The sequence below is a fragment of the Phyllobates terribilis genome, unplaced genomic scaffold (assembly GCF_046119375.1).
Source record: "Phyllobates terribilis strain yellow unplaced genomic scaffold, ASM4611937v1 Scaffold_11__3_contigs__length_659146591, whole genome shotgun sequence".
NCBI classification, from domain to species: Eukaryota; Metazoa; Chordata; class Amphibia; order Anura; family Dendrobatidae; genus Phyllobates; species Phyllobates terribilis.
In genome coordinates, this window is record NW_027362771.1 from 115,974,993 (window position 1) to 115,998,824 (window position 23,832).

A 23,832-nucleotide genomic window follows, 5' to 3' on the forward strand; every position below is an offset into this window, starting at 1 on the left:
CCTGTCATAGCATCCTGGGCTGGAATAACAGTTGTCTACACCCCACAATTTTTTGGCATTTGTTGGCTTTGCCTCAGAAACAGCATTTTTGATGTCACCCCACAAGTGTTTTATCGGATTAAGGTCCGGGGATTGGGCTGGCCATTCCATAACCTCAATTTTGTTGGACTGGAACCAAGGTTTACTGGTGTGTTTAGGGTCGTTGTCTTGTTGTAACACCCATTTCAAGGGCATAACCTCTTCAGCATAAGGCAACATGACCTCTTCAAGTATTTTAATATACGCAAACTGGTCCATGATCCCTGGTATGCGGTAAATAGGTCCGGCACCATAGTAGGAGAAAGATGCCCATAACATGATACTTGCACCACCATGCATCACTGTCTTTAGAGTGTACTGTGGCTTGAATGCATTTCTGGGGGTCGTCTGACGAACTGTCTGCAGCCCTTGAACCCAAAAAGAACAATTTACTTTCATCAGTTCACAAAATGTTTCTCCATTTCTCTTTAGGCCAGTTGATGTGTTCTTTTGCAAATTGTATCCGCTTCAGTACATGTCTTTTTTTAAAAAGTGGGACTTTGCAGGGACTTCTTGCTAAGAGATTAGCTTCACACAGGCGTCTTCTAACTGTCACAGTACTCACAGGTAACTTGAGACTTTCTCTGATCATCCTGGAGCTGATCATTGGCTGAGCCTTTGCCATTCTGGCTATTCTTCGATCCATTCGAATGGTAGTGTTTGGTTTTCTTCCATGTCTCTCTGGTTTTTCTTTCTATTTTAAAGCATTGGAGATCATTTTAGCTGAACAGCCTATCATTGTCTGCACTTCTTTATAAGTTTTACCCTCTGAAATCCACTTTTTAATCAAAGTACGCTGTTCTTCTGAACAATGTCTTGAATGACCCATATTTCTCAGGCTTTCAAGGAGAAATGCATGTATAACATGTGCTGGCTTCACCCTTAAATAAGGGCCACCTGATTCACACCTGTTTCTTCACAGAATTGATTGACCTCACTAATTGAACTCCACACTGCTATTATTTTGAACACACCCCCTTTCAATTAATTTTTCAAATACACAGACTCAAAAACATGCAGATCATGAATGCTGAGTCTGATGGTTTTCTCAGAATCTACTGCACCAACTGGTAAATTGATTGACGTGGTAATATAATTTATACCAAAAACAGATTAATCTGGTTAGTCATATTGAACTGTTATTATTTTGAACACTACTGTAGGTAGATATGTAGATAGATAGATGGATAGATAGATAGATAGATAGATATCAAAAAATAGAAAATGGGACAGCACACTTAAAACATTCCAGTGCAGGTGCAAAGCCTCCCATACAAAACATCCACTTTTGCATAGAAAAAGCAGACAGCACTCAAACAGTTACTAAAAAAAACTATTGGCAACGTTTATGCTCAACTGGACCTTTCTCAAGCAGTATCTCTATCTATCTATCTATCTATAGTAGCTATCTATTTTTTGATAACTATTGGAGTGCTGCCTGCTTTTTCTAATTTTTAGACAGATAGATATATATGAGAGATAGATATGAGATAGATAGATATGTGATAGATAGATAGATAGATACAGTACAGACCAAAAGTTTGGACACACCTTCTCATTTAAAGATTTTTCTGTATTTTCTTGACTATGAAAATTGTACATTCACACTGAAGGCATCAAAACTATGAATTAACACATGTGGAATTATATACTTAACAAACAAGTGTGAAACAACTGAAAATATGTCTTATAGTCTAGGTTCTTCAAAGTAGCCACCTTTTGCTTTGATGACTGCTTTGCACACTCTTGGCATTCTCTTGATGAGCTTCAAGAGGTAGTCACCAGAAATGGTCTTCCAACAATCTTGAAGGAGTTCCCAGAGATGCTTAGCAATTGTTTGCCCTTTTGCCTTCACTCTGCTGTCCAGCTCACCCCAAACCATCTCGATTGGGTTCAGGTCTGGTGACTGTGGAGGCCAGGTCATCTGGCGTAGCACCCCATCACTCTCCTTCTTGGTCAAATAGCCCTTACACACCCTGGAGGTGTGTTTGGGGTCATTGTCCTGTTGAAAAATAAATGATGGTCCAACTAAACGCAAACCGGATGGAATAGCATGCTGCTGCAAGATGCTGTGGTAGCCATGCTGGTTCAGTATGCCTTCAATTTTGAATAAATCCCCAACAGTGTCACCACCAAAGCACCCCCACACCATCACACCTCCTCCTCCATGCTTCACGGTGGGAACCAGGCATGTAGAGTCCATCCGTTCACCTTTTCTGCATCGCACAAAGACACGGTGGTTGGAACCAAAGATCTCAAATTTGGACTCATCAGACCAAAGCACAGATTTCCACTGGTCTAATGTCCATTCCTTGTGTTCTTTAGCCCAAACAAGTCTCTTCTGCTTGCTGCCTGTCCTTAGCAGTGGTTTCCTAGCAGCTATTTTACCATGAAGGCCTGCTGCACAAAGTCTCCTCTTAACAGTTGTTGAAGAGATGTGTCTGCTGCTAGAACTCTGTGTGGCATTGACCTGGTCTCTAATCTGAGCTGCTGTTAACATGCGATTTCTGAGGCTGGTGACTCGGATAAACTTATCCTCAGAAGCTGAGGTGACTCTTGGTCTTCCTTTCCTGGGGCGGTCCTCATGTGAGCCTGGTTCTTTGTAGCGCTTGATGGTTTTTGCAACTGCACTTGGAGACACTTTCAAAGTTTTCCCAATTTTTCGGACTGACTGACCTTCATTTCTTAAAGTAATGATGGCCACTAGTTTTTCTTTACTTAGCTGCTTTTTTCTTGCCATAATACAAATTCTAACAGTCTATTCAGTAGGACTATCAGCTGTGTATCCACCTGACTTCAGCACAACACAACTGATGGTCCCAACCCCATTTATAAGGCAAGAAATCCCACTTATTAAACCTGACAGGGCACACCTGTGAACTGAAAACCATTTCCGGTGACTACCTCTTGAAGCTCATCAAGAGAATGCCAAGAGTATGCAAAGCAGTCATCAAAGCAAAAGGTGGTTACTTTGAAGAACCTAGAATATAAGACATATTTTCAGTTGTTTCACACTTTTTTGTTAAGTATATAATTCCACATGTGTTAATTCATAGTTTTGATGCCTTCAGTGTGAATGTACAATTTTCATAGTCAAGAAAATACAGAAAAATCTTTAAATGAGAAGGTGTGTCCAAACTTTTGGTCTGTACTGTATGTGATAGATAAATATGTGATAGATATGAGATAGATAGACAGATATGATATAGATATTTAGATATGAGATAGATAGATAGATATGAGATAGATAGATAGATAGCTATGAGATACATAGAAAGATATGAGATAGATATAAGATAGATAGATATGAGATGGATATGGAACAAATAGATATCTATAGATAGAGAAATTTATATACATAATATATCTACTGTATATCTGAAGAGAGAACAAAATGAACATGCCAAGTGATGCAAAAATAGTATAGCTTTTAGAGTTCCAAAGTTATTAGCATCCACGGTTCTGAAACTGTTCAAGTGTTTAGGTATTCAGACCCAGCAGTACTCGCCTTGCAGGAATAGTCCTACACAATGGTGACCACTGTGTCTTGATTTCCAGAGGGAAAAACAAGATATCTGACCCCTGTGAATATACCCCAATTGTCTGGGAATCAAAAGAAAAAAAGGGGTTTGGTACCGTGTTAGTGAGTTGGAAAAAGATTGCTCTCAGTGGGAAAAACAAGATAATCTTGTAGTTATGATACCTTTTAATGGCTAACAAAATTAAAATAAATAATGTTACAAAGCAAGCTTTCGGGACTTCTTAGGTCTCTTCCTCTGGCGTGGTATAACAAAATATCTGAAGAAACCGAAATATATGTCATTTTTTTTGTGCATATATTTGTATTTCTTCAGATATTTTGTTATACCATGCCTGAGGATGAGACCTAAGAAGTCCCGAAAGCTTGCAAATACTAAGGAAATGTGTCATCTCTAACTTTAGGTCTTTTAGAGATCATTTCATTTCAACTTGTTTAACAGTTCACAATAACAGTAATTTTAACCAGGGGTGCCCAAACTTTTACATGACACTGTATATATGAAAGATTAGTTGATGATGTAGTTCTCAATAATACCTGAGAACGCTGCACAAGTGTACCTGTAGAAGAAAAATGTCATGTCCAAGGGTATAAGTCTTTATGTCATAATTGCTTTGACAGAAATTATTTCTTTCATTTTAGAATATTACTGTCGGAGGTGCTAACATTGTTGTCAGTGATATAGTAGCTACAAATGGAATCATGCATCTTATTGATAAGGTAAGTCTATTATTAGAACACCAACAATATAATAAAGAAATGTCTCTTTATGTCATATTGTGAATAGCAGATTCCATTGTTAGTTGATTATTATTTCCAGTTCCAATTTCCCACAAATGATATTTAACCACTGCAAGGGATAAATGGGGGATAAAAGTCAGTCTTGTGAAAATTTTCTGTAGACCTAAAATATCCATTTTTAAAGAGTAACACCAATGTAAAGATATTTCCCTATCACTTTGTTATTATATCCTTAATGTCATTCCATTTTAATACCCCATCTATTTTGGGTCTTACTGGTAAGAGCCACTTCTGAATTTTTTTCCATGTAGTGGTCATATGGCCATAACTTTTTATTTTTTAGGTTAGGGTGCTTTAAAATTGCTTCTATGCACTCGTTCAGTGGCCCTGTCGGGGCCTACTACATTTGAGTGTCCACCTCCTGTAGGCGTACACTCCTGAAAATGATGCACATCAGAGCGCACGTTCGTCCTGCCGGCACCATTACAGTATATGGTCGCGTCAGCACATATGTCCAGATCTCGTTTTGCGGAGTCGTTTGGACTCATGCCACGACAGGGCCTCTAAGCGCAGTGTGAAAGCACTAGTGATTAGCGAGCATACTCCCCACTGCTCGATACTCGATCAAGCATTTAGGTGCTCGAGTAGGTTCGTTATTAGGTCGAGTATCACGGGTGCTCAAGCGCCATGCTCGAGTTCCCGCCCCGCATAATTCGCAGCTGTTAGACAGCCAATAAACATGCGGGGATTGCCTACCATACACGATAATGCCGTATCTATGTTGGCTGCTGGCATTACTGTGATTGGCTGACTGCATCGTGTCATCGGGTCTTATATAGGACCCGGTGATGTGATGCTTGGCACACTCTCCTCTGGAAGCAGTTCAAGGAGAATTGATCCAGGAGGGAGAGCTTAGATTAGAGCAGACATATAGTCAGGGTTTATTAATTGCTATTATTGCAGTACTTGTATTCCGCTGCTGCACCATTAAAACAAAAGTCCTTTTCAAGGCTACATACTGTCCTTTCTCTAGTAAAACCTTTGTTAACTGCATTCAGTGTAGGGATAGCTGGTGGAGGAGGAGTAGTTTTGGATTAAAGGCATATAGGTAGAGTTTATTGCCTTACAGTCCGTCTATAGGCATACTGCTGCTGCAACCTAAAAACAAAAGTCCTTTTCATGGCTACATATTTTCTTTTCCCTATTAATACCAGAAGGTTTGCAGGCATATATTATATACCTAATTTAAAATGCTCAAGGCGTGCGGTAAGGGACGGGGAAGTGGACATGCATGCAGATGGTGAATGCGAAGGCCGAGGCTGTGGGCCTGGTGAAACTGTGCCTTCTACGGGAGCACAACAAGCATGCTCATCCACAAGACCTAGCTTCCTGTCCCACTTTGCAGGGGTTCGTGGAACACCACTTTTGAAGCCAGAGCAGTGCAAACAGATGGTCGGTTGGATGGCAGATAATGCTTCCAGTGTGTTTCCCAGTACCACCCTGTCTTCCACATGGTCCAGTCTCACTAGCCAAGAGTCTGGACCACATAATCCTCACCCTGATCCTCCTTCCTCTCACAGTGGAGAGTCATCATGCGGCCCTCGTTCATAATTTTTAGAGGGTCATCCAGCAGCCCTCACTCATAATTTTTGGAGGGTCATCAGGCATCTCTTGCTCATAATTTTTAGAGGGTCATCAGGCAGCCTTCACTCATAATTTTTGGCGGATCATCAGGCAGCTCTTGCTCATAATTTGTAGAGGGTCATCATGCAGCCCTCACTCTTAATTTTTCCAGGGTGTGTATGATGCCCTCCTTCATAATTTTTACAGGATGTAAATGAGGCTTACTGCTACAATTCTCTTATATATATATATATACACATGTATACCCCAGGGGTAAATGTTTTTGATTCCTACTCCTTAAAAATGAGAAAAAAATGTTTTCTGATGCCCTCGTCTTTGATTCTTCCAGGGTGTATTGCAGTCCTTCCTTCTAAATTTCGGAAGCCCTTGCACTTAGTGCATAAGCTGTATGAGTATAGGAGTCCCACTACCTAATAATTTTAACAGAATGTGTATGAGGCCTTCCTTTATGTGTAATACAGAGTGCATTGTCCGCATAGGCTTAGTGAGCTTCAGAGTCCCTCCTTCATAAATTAGACAGGATGTGTCTGACCAAGTCACACACACCACGTACCCAGGTAAGGTAGTAAAATGTTAAAATTACATTTGCCGGTGATTACCAATGTAGTGTAGTTTTATTTCCCCCTCTACTATGTCATCTACTGTAGTCATAGGCGATGGGGAAATACGGTAAGAGATGGCCCGACTATTAAGGGATGAAGGAGGCATTTTGATTTTTTTTTCTCTTTTTAATTTTGCCTTATATACAAGTCATTATACAGGAAAGAATGTTTCCTAACATTTTTCCTGTAAAAACCATCTTATCTGCCAACATTGTTCCCAGCAGCAACCTGGGAGTCAAAGATGTATCCAGGCGTCTTCACACATGCTGTTCCCACAATTCATTTGAGCACTGTTTCCATCCATTTCAGCTATTTTCCTGCTTTCCCAGCCCTCTTGTTAGGGTTTTCTGGAAAAATGCTTGAGTTTCCCATTGACTTCCATTATACTAGTCCGTCCGAGTTAACCTGCTTGATTCGAGCACTTGAGCATTTTAGAGCTTGATCATCACTATTAAGAACCCTTATTAAAGAAATTTTTGTTTTGAGGCAAATATGAGTATACATGTATACTATAGTTTGCTAATTATCAGAAAATTTGAAGAATATTTTTCAGTTCCATAAAAAAAATCTAAAAATAGAAATATATTAAAAATATCCACACTAGTACGTCCACTATGGTGCATAAAGCATTATATACCAACATACTAACTGCCTATGTGTGTAAAAATATATAAACCTAAAATAAACAGTAAATGCGCTAATATACACTGTGAGACAGTGAGGGGAATCATATGCGAAGGCCATTATGTATCCCCCAGAATGTGCTTAGAAGCATACTGAATCACTGGAGTGCATTGTAATCATAGTTTAGGGAAAGCTCTGTTGGGCTTTTATTTTTGGAGAGATCTGTAGGATGGTAGTGGGCCGGCTCTCTCCCTCCAGTCCGGGCCTTACAAGTGGCCCATTGCCATGGTTTTCATTTAAACCTGCAGTTAAGGTTTGGGTGTATCAGTTTCTGTTTGGATTTCGTATGTAGCAAAGATGAAGGTACTGTGGACGTATGCCTGGCTGTTTGAGTTAACACAGACCAGAGCCAGCGATGTGGGCAACCACGATAGCACCCGAGAACCTTACAGGGGTGCAAGTGCCAGTGGCAATGGACTTTATTTACGTATTCCTGGCTGTGATCTGGAGACGAGCAATATTTGGACAATAAAGTATGTTCTACTTAAATTGCTTGGGTCACTATCTCACCAAATTCACTAGAAGATTGGTGTGCACTCGGTTGTATTTCGAGGTGTTAGTGGAATGGGGCACGTGACCCCTTGACCAAGGCAAGAGAGATTCACCACACACTCTAATTTTGATGATGCAAGATATTTATTTTGTGAAGGCAAACATAAATAAAAGGTTGCTGTGAGATGTGCGACAAAGTTAACTGGCGGAAATGCTGCTGCCAGACAGCACCAAATAAGACCTGCAAAAGGTCTAATACCACCTGACACAGTAAACAACCATATCCATATAGAGGTAAATGTTGCACCTACCTATAACTGTGAATCACCTTGCAGAAAATATAATGGTGTAAGCGATTCCCTGGATAGATGTCGTTCCTATACTATTGGGTAAACTTCACAAATTCTCTGGTCACAATAGAAAGTGAAGTAATGTCCTCGGCACTCTGGCCAGTGGTGCTAACCAGACTTTCAATAAAAAACTGCCACTCAAGCAATGTGCCCTCATCTACTATCTCTTGATGGTAAAATTAAGTGGAGCCTTTTTGGGGGGTTTGCAAGGATAAAAAAAATTGGAGAGGGGAAAACTTTATGCATCAGATATCCAGGATGGAAAGCTGTTGGAATTTTCAGCTTGATACTTCAAAACTAGCCGGTCTAAATAGCAAGATAGAACAGTTGACTTTTGTGGATTATTTTAATGGGTTAATCACATCAACGTACAATTAGTCCAATGATGTTCACACTAACCTTTAAAAGACTGTCATGCTGATTGGAGCTGTAATCCCTAAGAATCCCTACCTCTGAAACAGGTAAGATTTTTTTTCGGCTCACTGGAGATCCCATAGCAGGTGACATGACATTGCTTGAGCTCCAGTTTTTTATTGTAAGTCCGGTTAGCGCCATCGGCCAGGGTGCCACAGACATTACTGTACTTCACTTTCTATTACGTTAAAAAGATTTGTGGAGTTTACCCAATAGTATTGAAATTACATCTATGTAAGGAATACACTATTATATTACCCACAAGAAGATTCACAGATAGATAGGTGCCCCATGTATCTCTATATGCATATGGTAGTGTAGTGCTCCTTTCTCCTATTATTAGACATTTTGCAGGTCTATTTTAATACATATTAACACATTTACTGTTGATTTTATATAAAAAAAGAAATAATATTTTAGGGTCACTGTTGCGTGTGGGCAGAAAAGACTTTTGGGACACTTGATTATTTCATTGATTTTTTTTAACACTTGATTTCTCCTTTGAACTGAGACTGCCATGGTGGCATGGTTTTCTTTGTAGATATAATTGTACAGCTCATTTAAAACAAGTTGCTCTAAGGCCTATTAAAATTGTGCATTATTGACATTAATGGGGCAAATTGCGATATTTCTTAATTTTATTGTTAATGAAAATTAAGATGTTGCCACTGCACAGCAGTTCTTTTCGCAATCCATTTGTCAGTACCTATCTGGATTGTCTGAAGGATTTCCCAACTCAAACCTGAAACCTGGCATCCATCACCCATAAGTGTCCATGTGAAAGAAACCTATAATGCGCAATATATATTTCTATTGGATGCCTCTTTATGGAATAGTGTAGTCTGATGTATTACTCAATATAATGAAAAACAATATGGCCTCTCCAACGTATGCCACCCAACAGAGGCCAAATGAAAACATAAAAAATTATTATTATTTACATAGCGCCAACAAATTCCGCAGCACTTTACAATTAAGCGGGGACATGTACAGACAATAAATTCAATACAATTTAAGACAGTTTAAACAGTTACATTAGGAATGAGGTCCCTGCTCGCAAGCTTACATTCTACAAGGAAATGGGAGGGGACAATAGGTGAAAAGTGCTTGTTATTTCAGGTCTGGTGATTATAATAAATAGGGATTTTCATATAAAGCCGTATGATCCGGTCATCAGCCTGAATGTTTAAGTGCAACACTCAAGTACCGAGTGCAGTTATCTTGTGCATGGAGGGTGTGGAGACAGATGAAGAGTAGGGAACAGATTCTGAATAATATTTAGAAGGAGGGAACAGGGGAAAGTTAATTTACTGAGTAGTTAAGGTGGTACGCTTGTTTAAAGAGATGGGTTTTTAAAGCCGCTTGAAGACATTGGGGCTAGGCATCAGTCAGATCACCTGGGGTAGTGCATTCCAGAGAACTGGCGCTGCACGAGTGAAGTCTTGGAGACGGAGGTGCGAGGTTTGGATTATGGGGGATGTTAGTCTTAGGTCATTTGTAGAACGGAGGGCACGTGTAGGGCGATAGACAGAGATGAGAGAGGAGATATAAGGCAGTGCAGAACTGTGGAGAGCTTTGTGGGTGAGAGCAATGAGTTTATATTGGGCCCTGTAGCGGATGGGCAACCAGTGTAATGACTGGCACAAGATGGAGGCATCGGTGAAGCGGCTGGACAGAAACACGACCCTGGCTGCCACATTCAGGACGGATTGGAGAGGAAAAAGTTTGGTAAGAGGGAGACCGATCAGAAGAGAGTTGCAGTAGTCCAGACGAGAGTGAATAAGAGCAACAGTAAGAGTTTTAGCAGTTTCAAAGGTGAAAAAAGGTCGGATTCTGGAGATGTTTTTAAGATGCAGGTGACAGGAGCGAGTGAGTGATCGGATATGGGGGGTAAAGGAAAGGTTAGTGTCGAATATAACCCCAAAGCAGCGGGCGTGCTGCTTGGGAGTTATGGTTGAACCCTCCAAGGTAATTTTGATGTTAGGTAGAGTTGGGTTAGAGAGAGATTCAGTTTAAGATAAAGGGAGGACATGATGTTAGAGACAGCAGACAGACAATCCTTGGTGTTTTGTATTAGGGTAGGGGTGATGTCAGGTGAAAAGGTGTATAGTTGGGTGTCGTCAGCATAGAGATGATACTGGAACCCAAATCTGCTGATTGTTTGTCCAATAGGGGCAGTGTATAGAGAGAAGAAGAGGGAGCCTAGGACTGAGCCCTGCAGAACTCCGATAGTAAGGGGACGAGGAGAGGAAGAGGAGCCGGCAAAAGAAACAGTGAAGGAGCGGTCAGAGAGGTAGGAGGAGAACCAGGAGAGAACGGTTTCCTTGAGGCCTATAGAGCGGAGCATAGTGAGGAGGAGCTGGTGATCCACAGTGTCAAATGCAGTGGAGAGATCCAGGAGAATCAGCAGGGAGCTGTGACCTTTGGATTTGGCTGTTAGTAGATCATTAGAGACTTTAGTGAGGGCAGTTTCAGTGAAGTGTAAGGAGCGGAAACCAGATTGTAGAGGGTCGAGGAGAGAGTTCTCTGAGAGCTAGCGGATTAGACGGGAGTGGACTAAGCGTTCCAGGAGTTTAGAGATGAAAGGAAGGTTAGAGACAGGTTTGTAGTTAGCAGTGCAGTTCTGGTCCAGGGATGGCTTTTTAAGTAAAGGGGTTATGATGGCATGTTTAAATGAGGAGGGAAAGATACCTGAAGAAAGAGAGAGGTTAAATATTTTAGTCAGGTGGTGGTGACCACTGGTGAGAGAGACTGCAGGAGATGTGAGGGAATGGGGTCAGTGTTGCAGGTTGTAGGTCGAGAAGAAAGGAGGAGCTGGGTAACTTCTTCTGTAACAGGCTCAAAGATGGCTAGTGATCTTGAAGTGCGGCAGGGAAGGGGATCCAGGCACTGAGGAGATTGGGCTGAGATATCCTGATGGATGTGGTTGATTTTTTCTAGGAAATAAGTGGCCAGATCCTCCCCGCTGAGGTTGGTGGTGGGGGTCTGTGCTTTAGGGCTCAGGAGAGAGTTTAAGGTTTCAAAAAGTCGTTTTGGATTGTTGGACAGTCAAGTGATGAGGGTGGTGAAGTAGGATTGTTTGGCCAGATGAAGGGCAGAGTTATAGGTTTTGAGCATGAATTTATAGTGGATGAAGTCCTCTGCTAAAAGAGATTTTCTCCACTGCCGCTCAGCACACTTTGAGTAATGCTGAAGAAAGCGTGTTTGCATTGTGTGCCAGGGCTGCTGTTGTCTGTGTCGGGTCTTTCTGCGTGTAGGTGCTGCTTCATCTAGGGCATTCTTCAGTGTATTATTGTAGTGTGACAATGCTAAGTCTGGACAGGAGAGGGAGGAGATGGGGGCTAAAGATGTGTGGAGATTGCCCATAAGCTGCTGGGTATTAATGGTACGTGTATTCCTATAAGTGTGGTAAGTGGGGGTGTCCCGGGTGAGGAGACGGTTCTTGACAGAGAAGGAAAGAAGGTTGTGGTCCGAGAGGAATTTAGTAAAGTCATGCAGCGAGCAGAGACGGGAGAAAACCAGGTCCAGAGTATTCCTGTCTTCATGCGTAGGAGAATTAGTAAATTGTGAGAGGCCGAATGAGGAGGTTAGAGAAAGTAGATGAGAGGTAGATTGGGAGAGGGGATCATTGATGGGGATATTAAAGTCTCCCATGATGATGGTGGGGATGTCACAGGATAGAAAGTGAGGAAGCCAGGTGGCAAAGTGATCCATGAACTGGCGGGAGGAGCCTGGAGGGCCATACACAACCGCCACTTGCAGGGAGAAGGGTTTGAAGAGTCTGACGGTGTGCACTTCAAAGGAAGGAAACATAAGTTAGGGAACTGTGGGGATGACCTGGAAAGCACATTGTGGTTAAAGGAGCAAACCAACACCTCCACCCTGTCTATTCTCAGGTCTGGCGGTATGTGAAAATTTCAGCCCACCAAATGAGAGAGCAGCAGCTGCGGTGGTGTCTGAATGCTGGATCCAGGTTTCTGTAATAGCCAGAAAGTTAAGGGAATTAGAGAGGAAAAAATCGTGAATGTAAGTTAGTTTGTTACACACAGACCGTGCGTTCCAGAGAGCACAATGGAAAACGATAGGAGCGGGCATGCACTGAATGTTAATAAGATTAGCAGGGTTTCTATATGCAGCTGGAGGAGAGTGGTGTATGCTAGTGGAGGGAGGCCCAGGGTTGGGGGAGGTGTCGCCAGCAACTAGGAGAAGTAGAAAAAAGAGAAAGAGGAGGTGGTGCAACGATTTGTATGAACCTTTTGAGTGCTGTATGGAGGTGGTGGATGGTTTGGAGTGGGTGAGAAATGTCAGTAGAGCCTCAGAGTTGTACATGGGAGTGGGAGAAGGGAGGGGTGGATATGGAGTGAGTGCACAGAATATGTTAAAGGGCGGACGAGATGTGAGAAAGCTGAAATTAAAACAAGTAAGAAGCAGATTGCTATGACCAATGCATAGTGCAATACAACTGACCAAGAAGCAGCATGTTTGTATGAATATCTTATACACCTTACCTGTCTCTTGCCCTGTCTAACTGCCATTGTATAACTGTGCTTATTAAAAGCACTTTAAGCTATTGCACTTAAAGTCTGTTGCACGCGTGACCCAGCACGTGTGCTATCCTGAGTCAGAGCTGAATATATACATTACATAAACATTAGTTTCTCAAGTACAAAGGAAAGCTTTGAATGAATACATGTAAAGTTTGGCTCCTGAGCTTATAGGAGATTATCTGAGAATTTGATATTGATGGCTTGTCATTGAAATAGGCCATCTATATATGATCTGGTGAGGAAGGGGTTATAACTCCTCCATGATGAGTTGATTGAAGGGATTACAACATACTGGTAAGTAATTCATCTCTTTTGTTGTTTAACCTGGCAGCTCCATACATTTTGTAGTGATTGTGCCTGATATTACAGCTCAGTTCTATTCACTTACCTAGCACTGAGCTTCAGTACCAGGCACTGACACCACAAAGTGTATAGCCCAGAGCTTCGAAGGCAATAACGGAAACAAATTGCTCTCCAAGCATCGTGACCCCTCATTCCGCTGTCCAGTGAATGTGCCAAGTAGTTGGACACCACCAATCTAATATAGACGGGCCATCCTGAAATAGGTCATCAATATCAAAGTCTATAAAAGCACTTTAACAATGCTGTATATGTTCCAAATGTCATTGGGTCAGACTTTACTGATATAAATAGGGACAGCAAATCCATAGACTTTTTTCTTATACTATACAGTGCTACATATATTAAACTGTTAGCATCGGTCTCTATAATACAGTATAAAGCTAATAAAAATAGATGGTCACTATTGCTAATTTTGACCCACTCTTGTCTAACGCTTCACTAAGTGTGAATATAATTTAATAAAATGTTAGAAGTTTTAAGCACGGGAACTTGTTAGTGTTCTTCTATTAAGTTTTTAACTTGAAAACATCATAAGATTAATATTTTTATAGGTCTTGACTCCTGATCCATTTCTTACTGGGCAATTGCCAGACTTGATGACCAGGCTTGATCAGATGCCTGATTACTCCATCTTCCGTGGCTATATAATTGTGAGTAATATACATGATTGGGTGTTTTGTCTATTCATAACTTTATTATTTTTTATACAAAGGTATAGACACAGAATATTATTTTTAAAGAATTTATACAAAAGGTCAAAGTTCACCAAATAAAAGTATGAACTATTGTACACACATGTCTGGAGGCATATTCGTACAATAGAAATTTTATATTGACTATGAATAGTTCTACAGCCTCATTTGCATATCAATTCAAACATTGATTTCTCGGTAACAGAGTAATGGACTGGCTATGTAAAGGTATTGCTGGACTTTTTTTTAAAAGCGCTACATACAGATATAAATAGTTTGGTGTATGAAATTTGAATTCATTGGGGTAAAAACAATTTACTTAGTGTGAATTCCAAGCAGAATTAATGTTGGGTAGTAATTTAAAAACTGCAGGTGTAATAGCAGATTGGTGATATTTTTATATAGGAATATCGCCTGTCAAAGCTTATCGAATCGGAAGATTCCTACACGGTGTTTGCACCTCACAATGATGCTATCAACAATTTTATTCGGAATAAAAGCCCAGCCACTGTGGTAAGTAAACTAAATAATTTGGCACTTTCTCCAGGTATAGAATAATTTACGCTGTTGTCTTTCACTGAGTAGGAACGATAATTCTTTTTCATGTAGGACTTGTCAGAAGGTTTAGTAGATCCCTGGAGTGATTTTATAGGCATAGATTGGTGGGTTCTGCTTATTAATGGGTAAAAGATATTCGTTTTAAATAAACTGATATTTGGCTTATTTTTCTGCCATAAGCTAGAGACTCCCAAAAGATGCTGCATGTAGTTACAGCATGTAAGGTTCAACAGTATGGGCCAGTTTTTATGCATGTGTTCAGTTGTCCATATACCACATATACTGTAAGAGCATCTATAATAATAAGTACTTTCTAATATTTTTCAGGATGAAGATACAATAAAATATCATATCATACTAGGTCAGCAGCTCATGAAGAATGATATGCTTGAAGGCATGCATCGGAGAACCATGCTGGGAACCTCATTTCAAGTTGGATTTTTTATGCATAATGGCCAGGTACAGACAGAGAATAGTATCTTTAAAGAATTTGTACAAAAGGTGAAAGTTTACCAGGTACAGGCATGGACAATAGCACATTCTTGTGAGTATTCGCACAAGGGAAATTTTCAATGAGAATACTTAATTCATTTAAATTTCCTGGTGAAAAAAATAATTGGCATATTGTGACAAATAAAATAAATTCCTAATTTAATTCTGATTTTTAGCATGCATTTTTAGTATCTCTTCTATATTAATATAGGTAATCTATGGTCCCCAAGAAACAACAATAGCTCTACGATGACTGCAATGACAGAAAGTTCTGTATCTATGTATAAGCAATACATGGTAACATTCAGTTAAAGGTGATCTGTCAGCAGATTCCAGCAATGTATCACAAGCAGTTTTGATAGAATCCCTGTTTTGTATGATGTAGATATAGCAGGGCTAAGACCTCTGAGCTGTATATAACCCTGCCCACACCCCTGATTGACAGCTTCCTGTGTACACTTTGCTTTGTCAGCAAGCTGCCAATGAGTGGTGAGGGCATGGTTACACAAATTAGCCTGACTGGTGTGCATGTGAGTCCTAGTCTTGCAGTAATAATCTCCTGCTGATAAAACACTGATTGTATTGAAACTACAACACACAACATAATAAGTGACACATTCCTGGAATCAGGCTCTTAGTGTTATGATCTGCTACAAGCACTAAGGAAAGACAGGAGATCTGTCCCTACAATAGAACTAAGCTAGATCCCTACGATGTAACGGGGAACCTGATCCTGCGATCAGACCCGCTAAAGTCCTCAGCTAGTCTGAACGAAGACCTATAGATGTGAGGGAGGGATCCCTGCAAGAACCAGGGACTGGGAGAAAGATGGACACCTCCTAGCAGAAATTGTAGCAGTAAAAGACAAACAAACAACATAGAACATAGAGGTCAAAAGACCTAGCTAAACTGACTGAGAAAGGTAACAAAGCAGCTGGCTAGCTTAAGAGTAGAATTTACAATGAAGTCCAGCAAGGCCAGAAGGGCGGAGCAGGATTAAATAGGCAAAAACGGTCATGTGACCAGCATAATAGAAAAAAACTAACAGGAGAGTACTAACAGTACCCCCTCTTCAATGAGGATCCTCCGGATCCCCTAGGCCCAGGCTTATCAGGAAACCTCTTGTGAAACGCTCTGACAAGTCTGGAAGCAGAAACATCATCTGCCCTCACCCATGAGTTATCCTCGGGACCGAAACCCTTCCAAGCGACGAGATACTGCAAACTCCCTCTATACCGTCTAGAATTAAGGATGCGGGAAATTTCATATTCCCCGTCCTCCACCACCGGAGGAACAGTGGCAGTGGCGTCTCTATCTGATACATAAGCTTTTTTCAATAGAGAAACATGAAACACCGGATTAATCTTCCAGGAGGTAGGAACCTCCAACCTAACAGCAGATTGGTTAACTACCTGAAGCACCTTAAAGGGCCCTACAAACTTGGGACCCAATTTTTTAGAAGGAATCCTCAACCGCAGATTCTTAGAGGACAACCAAACCATGTCACCAACCGTAAACAAAACCTCTTGATGTTTCCTGTCAAAGTACCTCTTAGATTTTTTGTTAGCCTCCTGAAGATTACCACGCACATCCGTCCAAACTCTTTCCAAATCACCGGAAAAACTCTCCTCCTCAGGCACAGCCGATACCAATTTGGAGAATGACCCAAAAGACGGATGTTTCCCAGAACAACAAAAAAAAGGCGAACACCCAGCAGAAGAGGATGTATGGTTGTTAAGAGCAAATTCAGCCAGTGGCAGAAACTCAGACCACCCCTCTTGATTGTCTGCCACAAAACAACGCAAGAACTGCTCAACATCCTGGTTCTTCCTTTCTGTCTGGCCATTAGACTCAGGATGATATCCAGATGAAAATGATAAATGAACTCCCAACCGGTCACAAAAGGCACGCCAAAAACGAGCCACGAACTGAGGTCCCCTATCAGAAACAATGTCAGTAGGAACACCATGGAGTCTGACAATCTCCTTGACAAAGGCCTTAGCGAGTGTCTTAGAGCAGGGCAGTTTGATGAAGGGAACCAAGTGACACATCTTGCTAAAACGGTCCACGACCACCCAGATGACCGTGAAACCCTCAGAGGGGGGAAGGTCAGTAATAAAGTCCATAGCCAGATGTGTCCAAGGTGCACTAGGAACCTCCAGAGGGCAAAGCAACCCCGCAGCAAGAGCATGTGAAGACTTAGATCTAGCACACACAATACATTGACGCACCCACTTAATGACCTCCTTCTGCCATCCAGGCCACCAAAAACTGCGACCCACAAGTCTCTTGGTCTCAGAAATTCCAGGATGACCTGCCAACCAAGACTCATGACACTCAACAAACAAATCTCTCCTAAAGGTCCTAGGCACAAACAACCTCCCATGGGGAGTGTTAGATGGGGCATTCTCCTGTGCTTTAAGAATCTCATCTTCCAAAAAGGAGTCCAATGCAGCAATCACAACACCTTCTTGCAAAATGCTCTCCTCCTCCTCAGCACTGACCATGGGAGAAAAGCTGCGAGACAAAGCATCAGCTTTAACATTCTTGGTACCCGGGATGTAAGTAACGGAAAAATTAAACCGCGAAAAAAAAAGTGCCCACCTAGCCTGACGGGCATTCAAGCGCTTGGCAGCATCAAGATAGATCAGATTTTTATGATCAGTGAAAACCTGAATGGGAAAATCAGCACCTTCCAAGAGATGACGCCAGTGTTCAAATGCGAGTTTAATAGCCAGCAATTCCCGATTACCAATATCGTAATTAAGTTCAGTCTCAGAAATTTTTTTAAAAAAAAAAAGCACAGGGATGTACTCCATCCTTGTTTTCCTGAGACAACACCGCACCGACCCCCACAGAAGAAGCATCAACCTCAACCAAAAACGGCTTAGTCACATCAGGCTGCATAAGGATGGGGGCAGAGCTGAACCTCTCCTTTAGAAACACAAAAGCTTCAATGGCCTCAGTAGTCCACTGAACCGTATTAGAACCTTTCCTGGTGAGATCGGTCAGTGGTTTAACAATAATAGAAAATTTTTTAATGAATTTTCTGTAATAATTGGCGAAACCCAAAAACCTCTGTATCGATTTCAAACCAATAGGCCTAGGCCGTTCCTGCACAGCTTGAACTTTCACCGGGTCCATCTCAAAGCCCTCGCTGGAGATAATGTAGCCCAAAAAACTAATTCTCTGTACAGCGAACTCACAATTCTCCAGCTTAGCAAAAAGCGAATTGTCAATCAATAACTGCAATACCTCACGTACGCTCCGCCAATGAGACTCCAGGTCAGGTGAATAAATCAAAATGTCATCCAAATACACAACCACATTTTTGCCGATCAAAGGTCTAAGGATGTCATTAATAAGGTTCTGAAAAAACGCGGGTGCATTGGTAAGACCAAAAGGCATAACCAAATTCTCAAAATGACCCACAGGAGAGTTAAAAGCAGTCTTCCATTCATCACCCTCCTTCATGCGCAACAAATTGTATGCCCCCCGGAGATCAATTTTAGAGAACCACTTGGCCCCCACTAACTGGTTAAACAAATCAGGAATCAATGGCAGTGGGTAGGGATTGCGTACAGTAATTTTATTAATCTCGCGAAAGTCCAAACAAGGACGTAAACCGCCGTCCTTTTTTTTAACAAAAAAAAATCCAACAGTCACAGGTGATTTAGAGGGTCTGATATGACCGGCGGCCAAGCTCGTCTGTATGTATTCCTCCAAAGCCTTTCTCTCAGGAATAGTCAGATTAAATAAACGACTTTTAGGAAGAGTCGCTCCAGGGACAAATTCAATGGTACAATCGTAGTCTCCATGGGGAGGCAAAATTTGCAACTCCTCCTCAGAAAAAAACTTTCCAAAAATCCTGAATAGGTACAGGTAATTCCCCTTTATCCACAGCAGCAATGCGCCCGTTACAATACTTGTCATAACACTTAGGGCTCCAGGACTTAATTTCATTGGTAGACCAATCCAGTACAGGATTGTGCAATTTTAACCAGGGCAACCCCAAAACTACTGGAGAAGGCAAATTATTTAATACCACCAAATCCAAGTTTTCTTGGTGAATACCATTAATAGTGAGGGGAAATTCATAAACCTTGTGAGTAACACATTTCAAGGGAGAGCCATCGACAGAAACCACGGCAATAGGGGATGACAAAGGTTTGGGTTTTAAATTAAGTTTTTCCAAGAATCCCCCATCAATCACATTCAGAGTTGAACCACAATCCACAAATACCAGAAATTCAATTAATTCTTCCTGAGCTGCGGTAGTAGCAGAAAGAAATACACCCTTAGTGTTTAAACAGGCTATACGGGCGTAACTGACCTTTTTTTTTTTCTTTGTTCATACGAAGCACACAGTTCTTAATGAAATGGTCAGATTTGCTGCAATAAAAGCACAAACCTTCAGAAAACCTGCGGTCTTTTTCCTGAGAGCGGGGTGACATCGCCCCAATCTCCATCGGCTCACCAGTGTCAGTACAGACCCTCTCAAGACTCGGAGCTGACATGGCAGAGGATTTACTCTCATTAACCCTTGCACGCAGTCTCCTGTCAACCCGTATAGCTAATTGCATTGCCTCCTGCAAGTTTCCAGGTGTAGGATAAGCAATCAGCAGATCCTTAGCCCCTTCACCTAGCCCAGCAAGAAACAAACTTTTCAGAGCTGAATCGTTCCACCCCACCTGAGCAGACCACCGATGGAAGTGAGTACAATAATTTTCCACATTACCTGATCCCTGCCTCAAATGTCTCAATTCCGTCTCAGCTGATGAGACACGATCAGGATCATCATACAACAACCCCAAAGCAGAAAAAAAAACTATCCACTGATCTAAAGCACGGATCACTAGGTTGGAGAGAAAAGGCCCATCCCTGAGGTTCTTTGCGCAAAAGTGACATTATGAACCCTATGCGCTGTGATTCATCACCAGAGGATCTGGGTCTCAAACGAAAATACAATAAACAAGCATTTTTAAAGGAAAAAAAATCTTGCTGTTCACCAAAAAATAAATCAGGCAATCGTACCTTTGGCTCCACAAAATGCGCTCCAGAACAGCTACTCACGTGTTGTTGGAGCTCGGCCACCTCCAGAGAGAGTCCCTGCAGGCGTTGAGCCAAATCCTGAACCGACACCATGATGGAAACTGGAGGTCTTTCCTTAGAGAAATTTTTTGGGCTGGACTTACTGTTATGATCTGCTACAAGCACTAAGGAAAGACAGGAGATCTGTCCCTACAATAGAACTAAGCTAGATCCCTACGATGTAACGGGGAACCTGATCCTGTGATCAGACCCGCTAAAGTCCTCAGCTAGTCTGAACGAAGACCTATAGATGTGAGTGAGGGATCCCTGCAAGAACTAGGGACTGGGAGAAAGATGGACACCTCCTAGCAGAAATTGAAGCAGTAAAAGACAAACAAACAACATAGAACATAGAGGTCAAAAGACCTAGCTAAACCGACTGAGAAAGGTAACAAAGCACCTGGCTAGCTTAAGAGTAGAATTTACAATGAAGTCCAGCAAGGCCAGAAGGGCGGAGCAGGATTAAATAGGCAAAAACGGTCATGTGACCAGCATAATAGAAAAAACCTAACAGGAGAGTACTAACACTTAGCTCCTACATTATTCTGCTGTCAAATTAAATAGCAAAACCTGCTAACAAAGTCCCTTTAACGCTTGTTCAGCTGCCAACTGTCTCTCCTGATTCCTTCCATACACATGAACACTCAGCTTGGCATGTTCTATAGGGAGACAAGAGAGAACATCAGCATCCGAAATCTCCATATAGAGCAGGATTGAGTGCTTCAATTCAAACTTCCAATTATTCTGTCACCCGGAGGCTCTCATACACATTATATAGTTTTATGCAATGTATATGTTGGACTTGTGGCCGAATTATTTAAAGATGTCAAATAATATATAAACTTCCTTTTCTTCAACAGCTATATGTTAATGATGCATCGATAAACTACACCAATGCAGCAACTGATAAAGGGGTCATCCATGGCCTAGGGAAAGTTTTGGAAATTCAGAAGAACAGATGTGACATGAATGATACTGCTGTTACACTGGTAATGATGACTTGTAAATTCTACAAGTTATATCAGCTTGTTATGTGACAATCGGTGCTAGCATTTTATTATCAATGTAGTCCAAATGTTAACACTGTTACCTATCGCAGCAGATGGCGCCTCAGCAAGAAGAGTATGTGACCTCTGGTTTGCAACATCTAATTTGATGAGTGTGAGGCGGCAGTTATAAAAAAAAATGGTCCTATAATTAATGGTTATGGTTGAACATTTTTATTGTAGACTCTTATGTGTAATCTAAGAAATTACTAAGGGCACAATTCATTATTGCATATGGCCTTTTTGTTTTGTCTAGTTTTTTTTCACTTATTATTTGTGCCTTATTCTTCTTTTAATTTGTGCCTTTTCTAAAGTCTATTTTATGTGTGTTTGGATGTTTTCGTTTTTTTATAGTCACCATTTTCAGCAGGTTCATCAATTGTGACTTCTTAAAGAGAACCTGTCATCCAGATTATGCATGTTACACTAAAGGTATGGCCATAATGGCACTGTTATACTGATTTAATAGATACCTTCAATGAAGAAATCTGCAGCTTGGTTGTTGTTGTATTTTTATTGAATTAAAAAAAAAAATTACAGAATGACAATATAAAACTCAAAATATTAGCAAACAATCTTACTTAGTTTAATTTAATAATCTGTCAGCAACAATAAATTAACTCAACACTGAAGAGTTCACATCTTATAATTACTTATAAACGTGAAGAATGCCTCCCCTTACACGCTATCAAGCATCTAGCAGCAGTGGTCATGTGCAGTAAAAGTTCTCGGGATTTATGGCTGATTTGAAACTGTGGGCTATTGAGTAAATAACATTTAGGATCAAGGGGTACCTGAAGACTAATGACCCTGATAGTTAACAGATTCCCAAAAGCCTTGAATATCTATACTAGACCAGAATAAGTTAGGTAAATCCCCCTCAATGTGACCACATCTCCAACAACAGTTAGGAATATTAATATTAAGTTTATGTAATAGGGAAGGAGTATGATACCAAAACATAAGTAGTGTATATTGATTTTCCCTATAGGTGAAGCATGTGGAGGTTTTAGCTGCACTCCTCCATGCTCCTTCTCAATAACTAGTCGAAAGGGATTCCCTTAGAAAACTTTCCCATTTATTCATGTATGAGTGTTTCGGGCGAATGTCTGTATAAGGGTAGCTTGGTTGTTGTTTAATCATCATTAGGCGTTTCAGTTTCCTAAGCTTTCGGTGCATTGGGGCGGGACTGTGGGTAGGGTCTTGGGCTCTGCCCTGGCCCTCCGCTGCCTCTGGTGTCTGTATCTTCTTCCTGTTTTACATTTTATGCTGGCATGATCCCAGCCCCTAATGGCTTGCGCCAAATGATCTCCCTTTAGGCTTTAGGAAAATCTCACCCCAATGCACCGAAAGCTTAGGAAACCAAAACTTCTAATGATGATTAAACAACAGCCAGGCGGCAAATGTCTTCACTGAAGATAGCTATTAAATCAGTTTCAGTGCCATTATGACCATATTTTTATGTTAACATGCATGATCCTGATGACAGGTTCTCTTTAAATGTCAATTTTTTATTTTTTTTTACACAAATGCTCTCCAGGTCTTCTCCTGCAGTGATTTTAAGAAATCATAGAAATCTGCTTATTTCTCAATTCTCAATTCATGAGTAAAATCTGTATTCAGTGAAGACAGCTTTTCTCATTACTAAGATAGGAGTTGGCAGTTGGTTTTTACTAAATTCTACATAAAGGGGAAAGGGGAGAAGGGAGGAGTCCTACCTCTAGATCATACGTGTCAAACTCCGGCCCGTGGGCCAAATCTGGCCCGCAGGGTGAATATATTTGGCCCTCGACACCAGAACCACCACCCCTATGTTGGGCCATTATTCTGCATGGAGGATTTTCTGGGACCCATTATACTGTATTGAAACCTATGTGGGGTCATTATACTGTATGGAGGACTATGTGGGATCCATTATTCTGTACGGAGGACTGTGCGGGGTCCATTATATTGTATACAGATTGGCCCGCAACTTTGTCCAAGTTTTTAATATTGGCCCTCTGTGTGTTTGCGTTTGACATCCCTGCTCTAGATCTTCCCTATTCTTCCCTCCTATCCTCTAAATAAAATCTCATCAATAGCTGCTCTAATCTCATATCCCAGTAATGTAAAAACCTGTTTTCATTGAATACAGAACAAAACACAAAAAAAATTGAGCCAGAGCATGTGTTGGTGTAAGTGCAATGCATATGTGTGCATTCACACTGTGGCCATTTAACAAGCAGAACCTAAGATAAAATCAAAATGAGCAAATACCCTGCAGTGAATAAATAAATAGTGATAGTACATGTAAATAACATAGGGTACTTAGTTAAAGGATGCCACTGATAACAAAGGAGATATCATGCAGATCCCACCTCTGCCACCAGTTTCTTGGGGATAACAGCAGGGGGAATCGTTCAGATCCCACTGCTGCCAATAGTTTGTCAAGGGGCATGAAGTTGTCATCATGCGAGACCTCAATTTTAACCAAAATGCTTTTGAATATAGGTATAGTCAT

The 23,832-nt window shown here is 41.1% G+C and overlaps 1 protein-coding gene across 1 annotated transcript in view; it reads left to right on the plus strand.

The window, feature by feature from the left end:
* Positions 1–23,832, plus strand: part of STAB2 (stabilin 2) — a 332,513-nt gene that overhangs the window by 183,497 nt on the left and 125,184 nt on the right. The window contains exons 31-35 of the mRNA XM_073651531.1: positions 4,259–4,336; positions 14,005–14,103; positions 14,551–14,658; positions 15,031–15,162; positions 21,147–21,275. Of these exons, the coding sequence (XP_073507632.1) occupies positions 4,259–4,336; positions 14,005–14,103; positions 14,551–14,658; positions 15,031–15,162; positions 21,147–21,275 (546 nt within the window). The remainder of the gene's footprint in view (positions 1–4,258; positions 4,337–14,004; positions 14,104–14,550; positions 14,659–15,030; positions 15,163–21,146; positions 21,276–23,832) is intronic.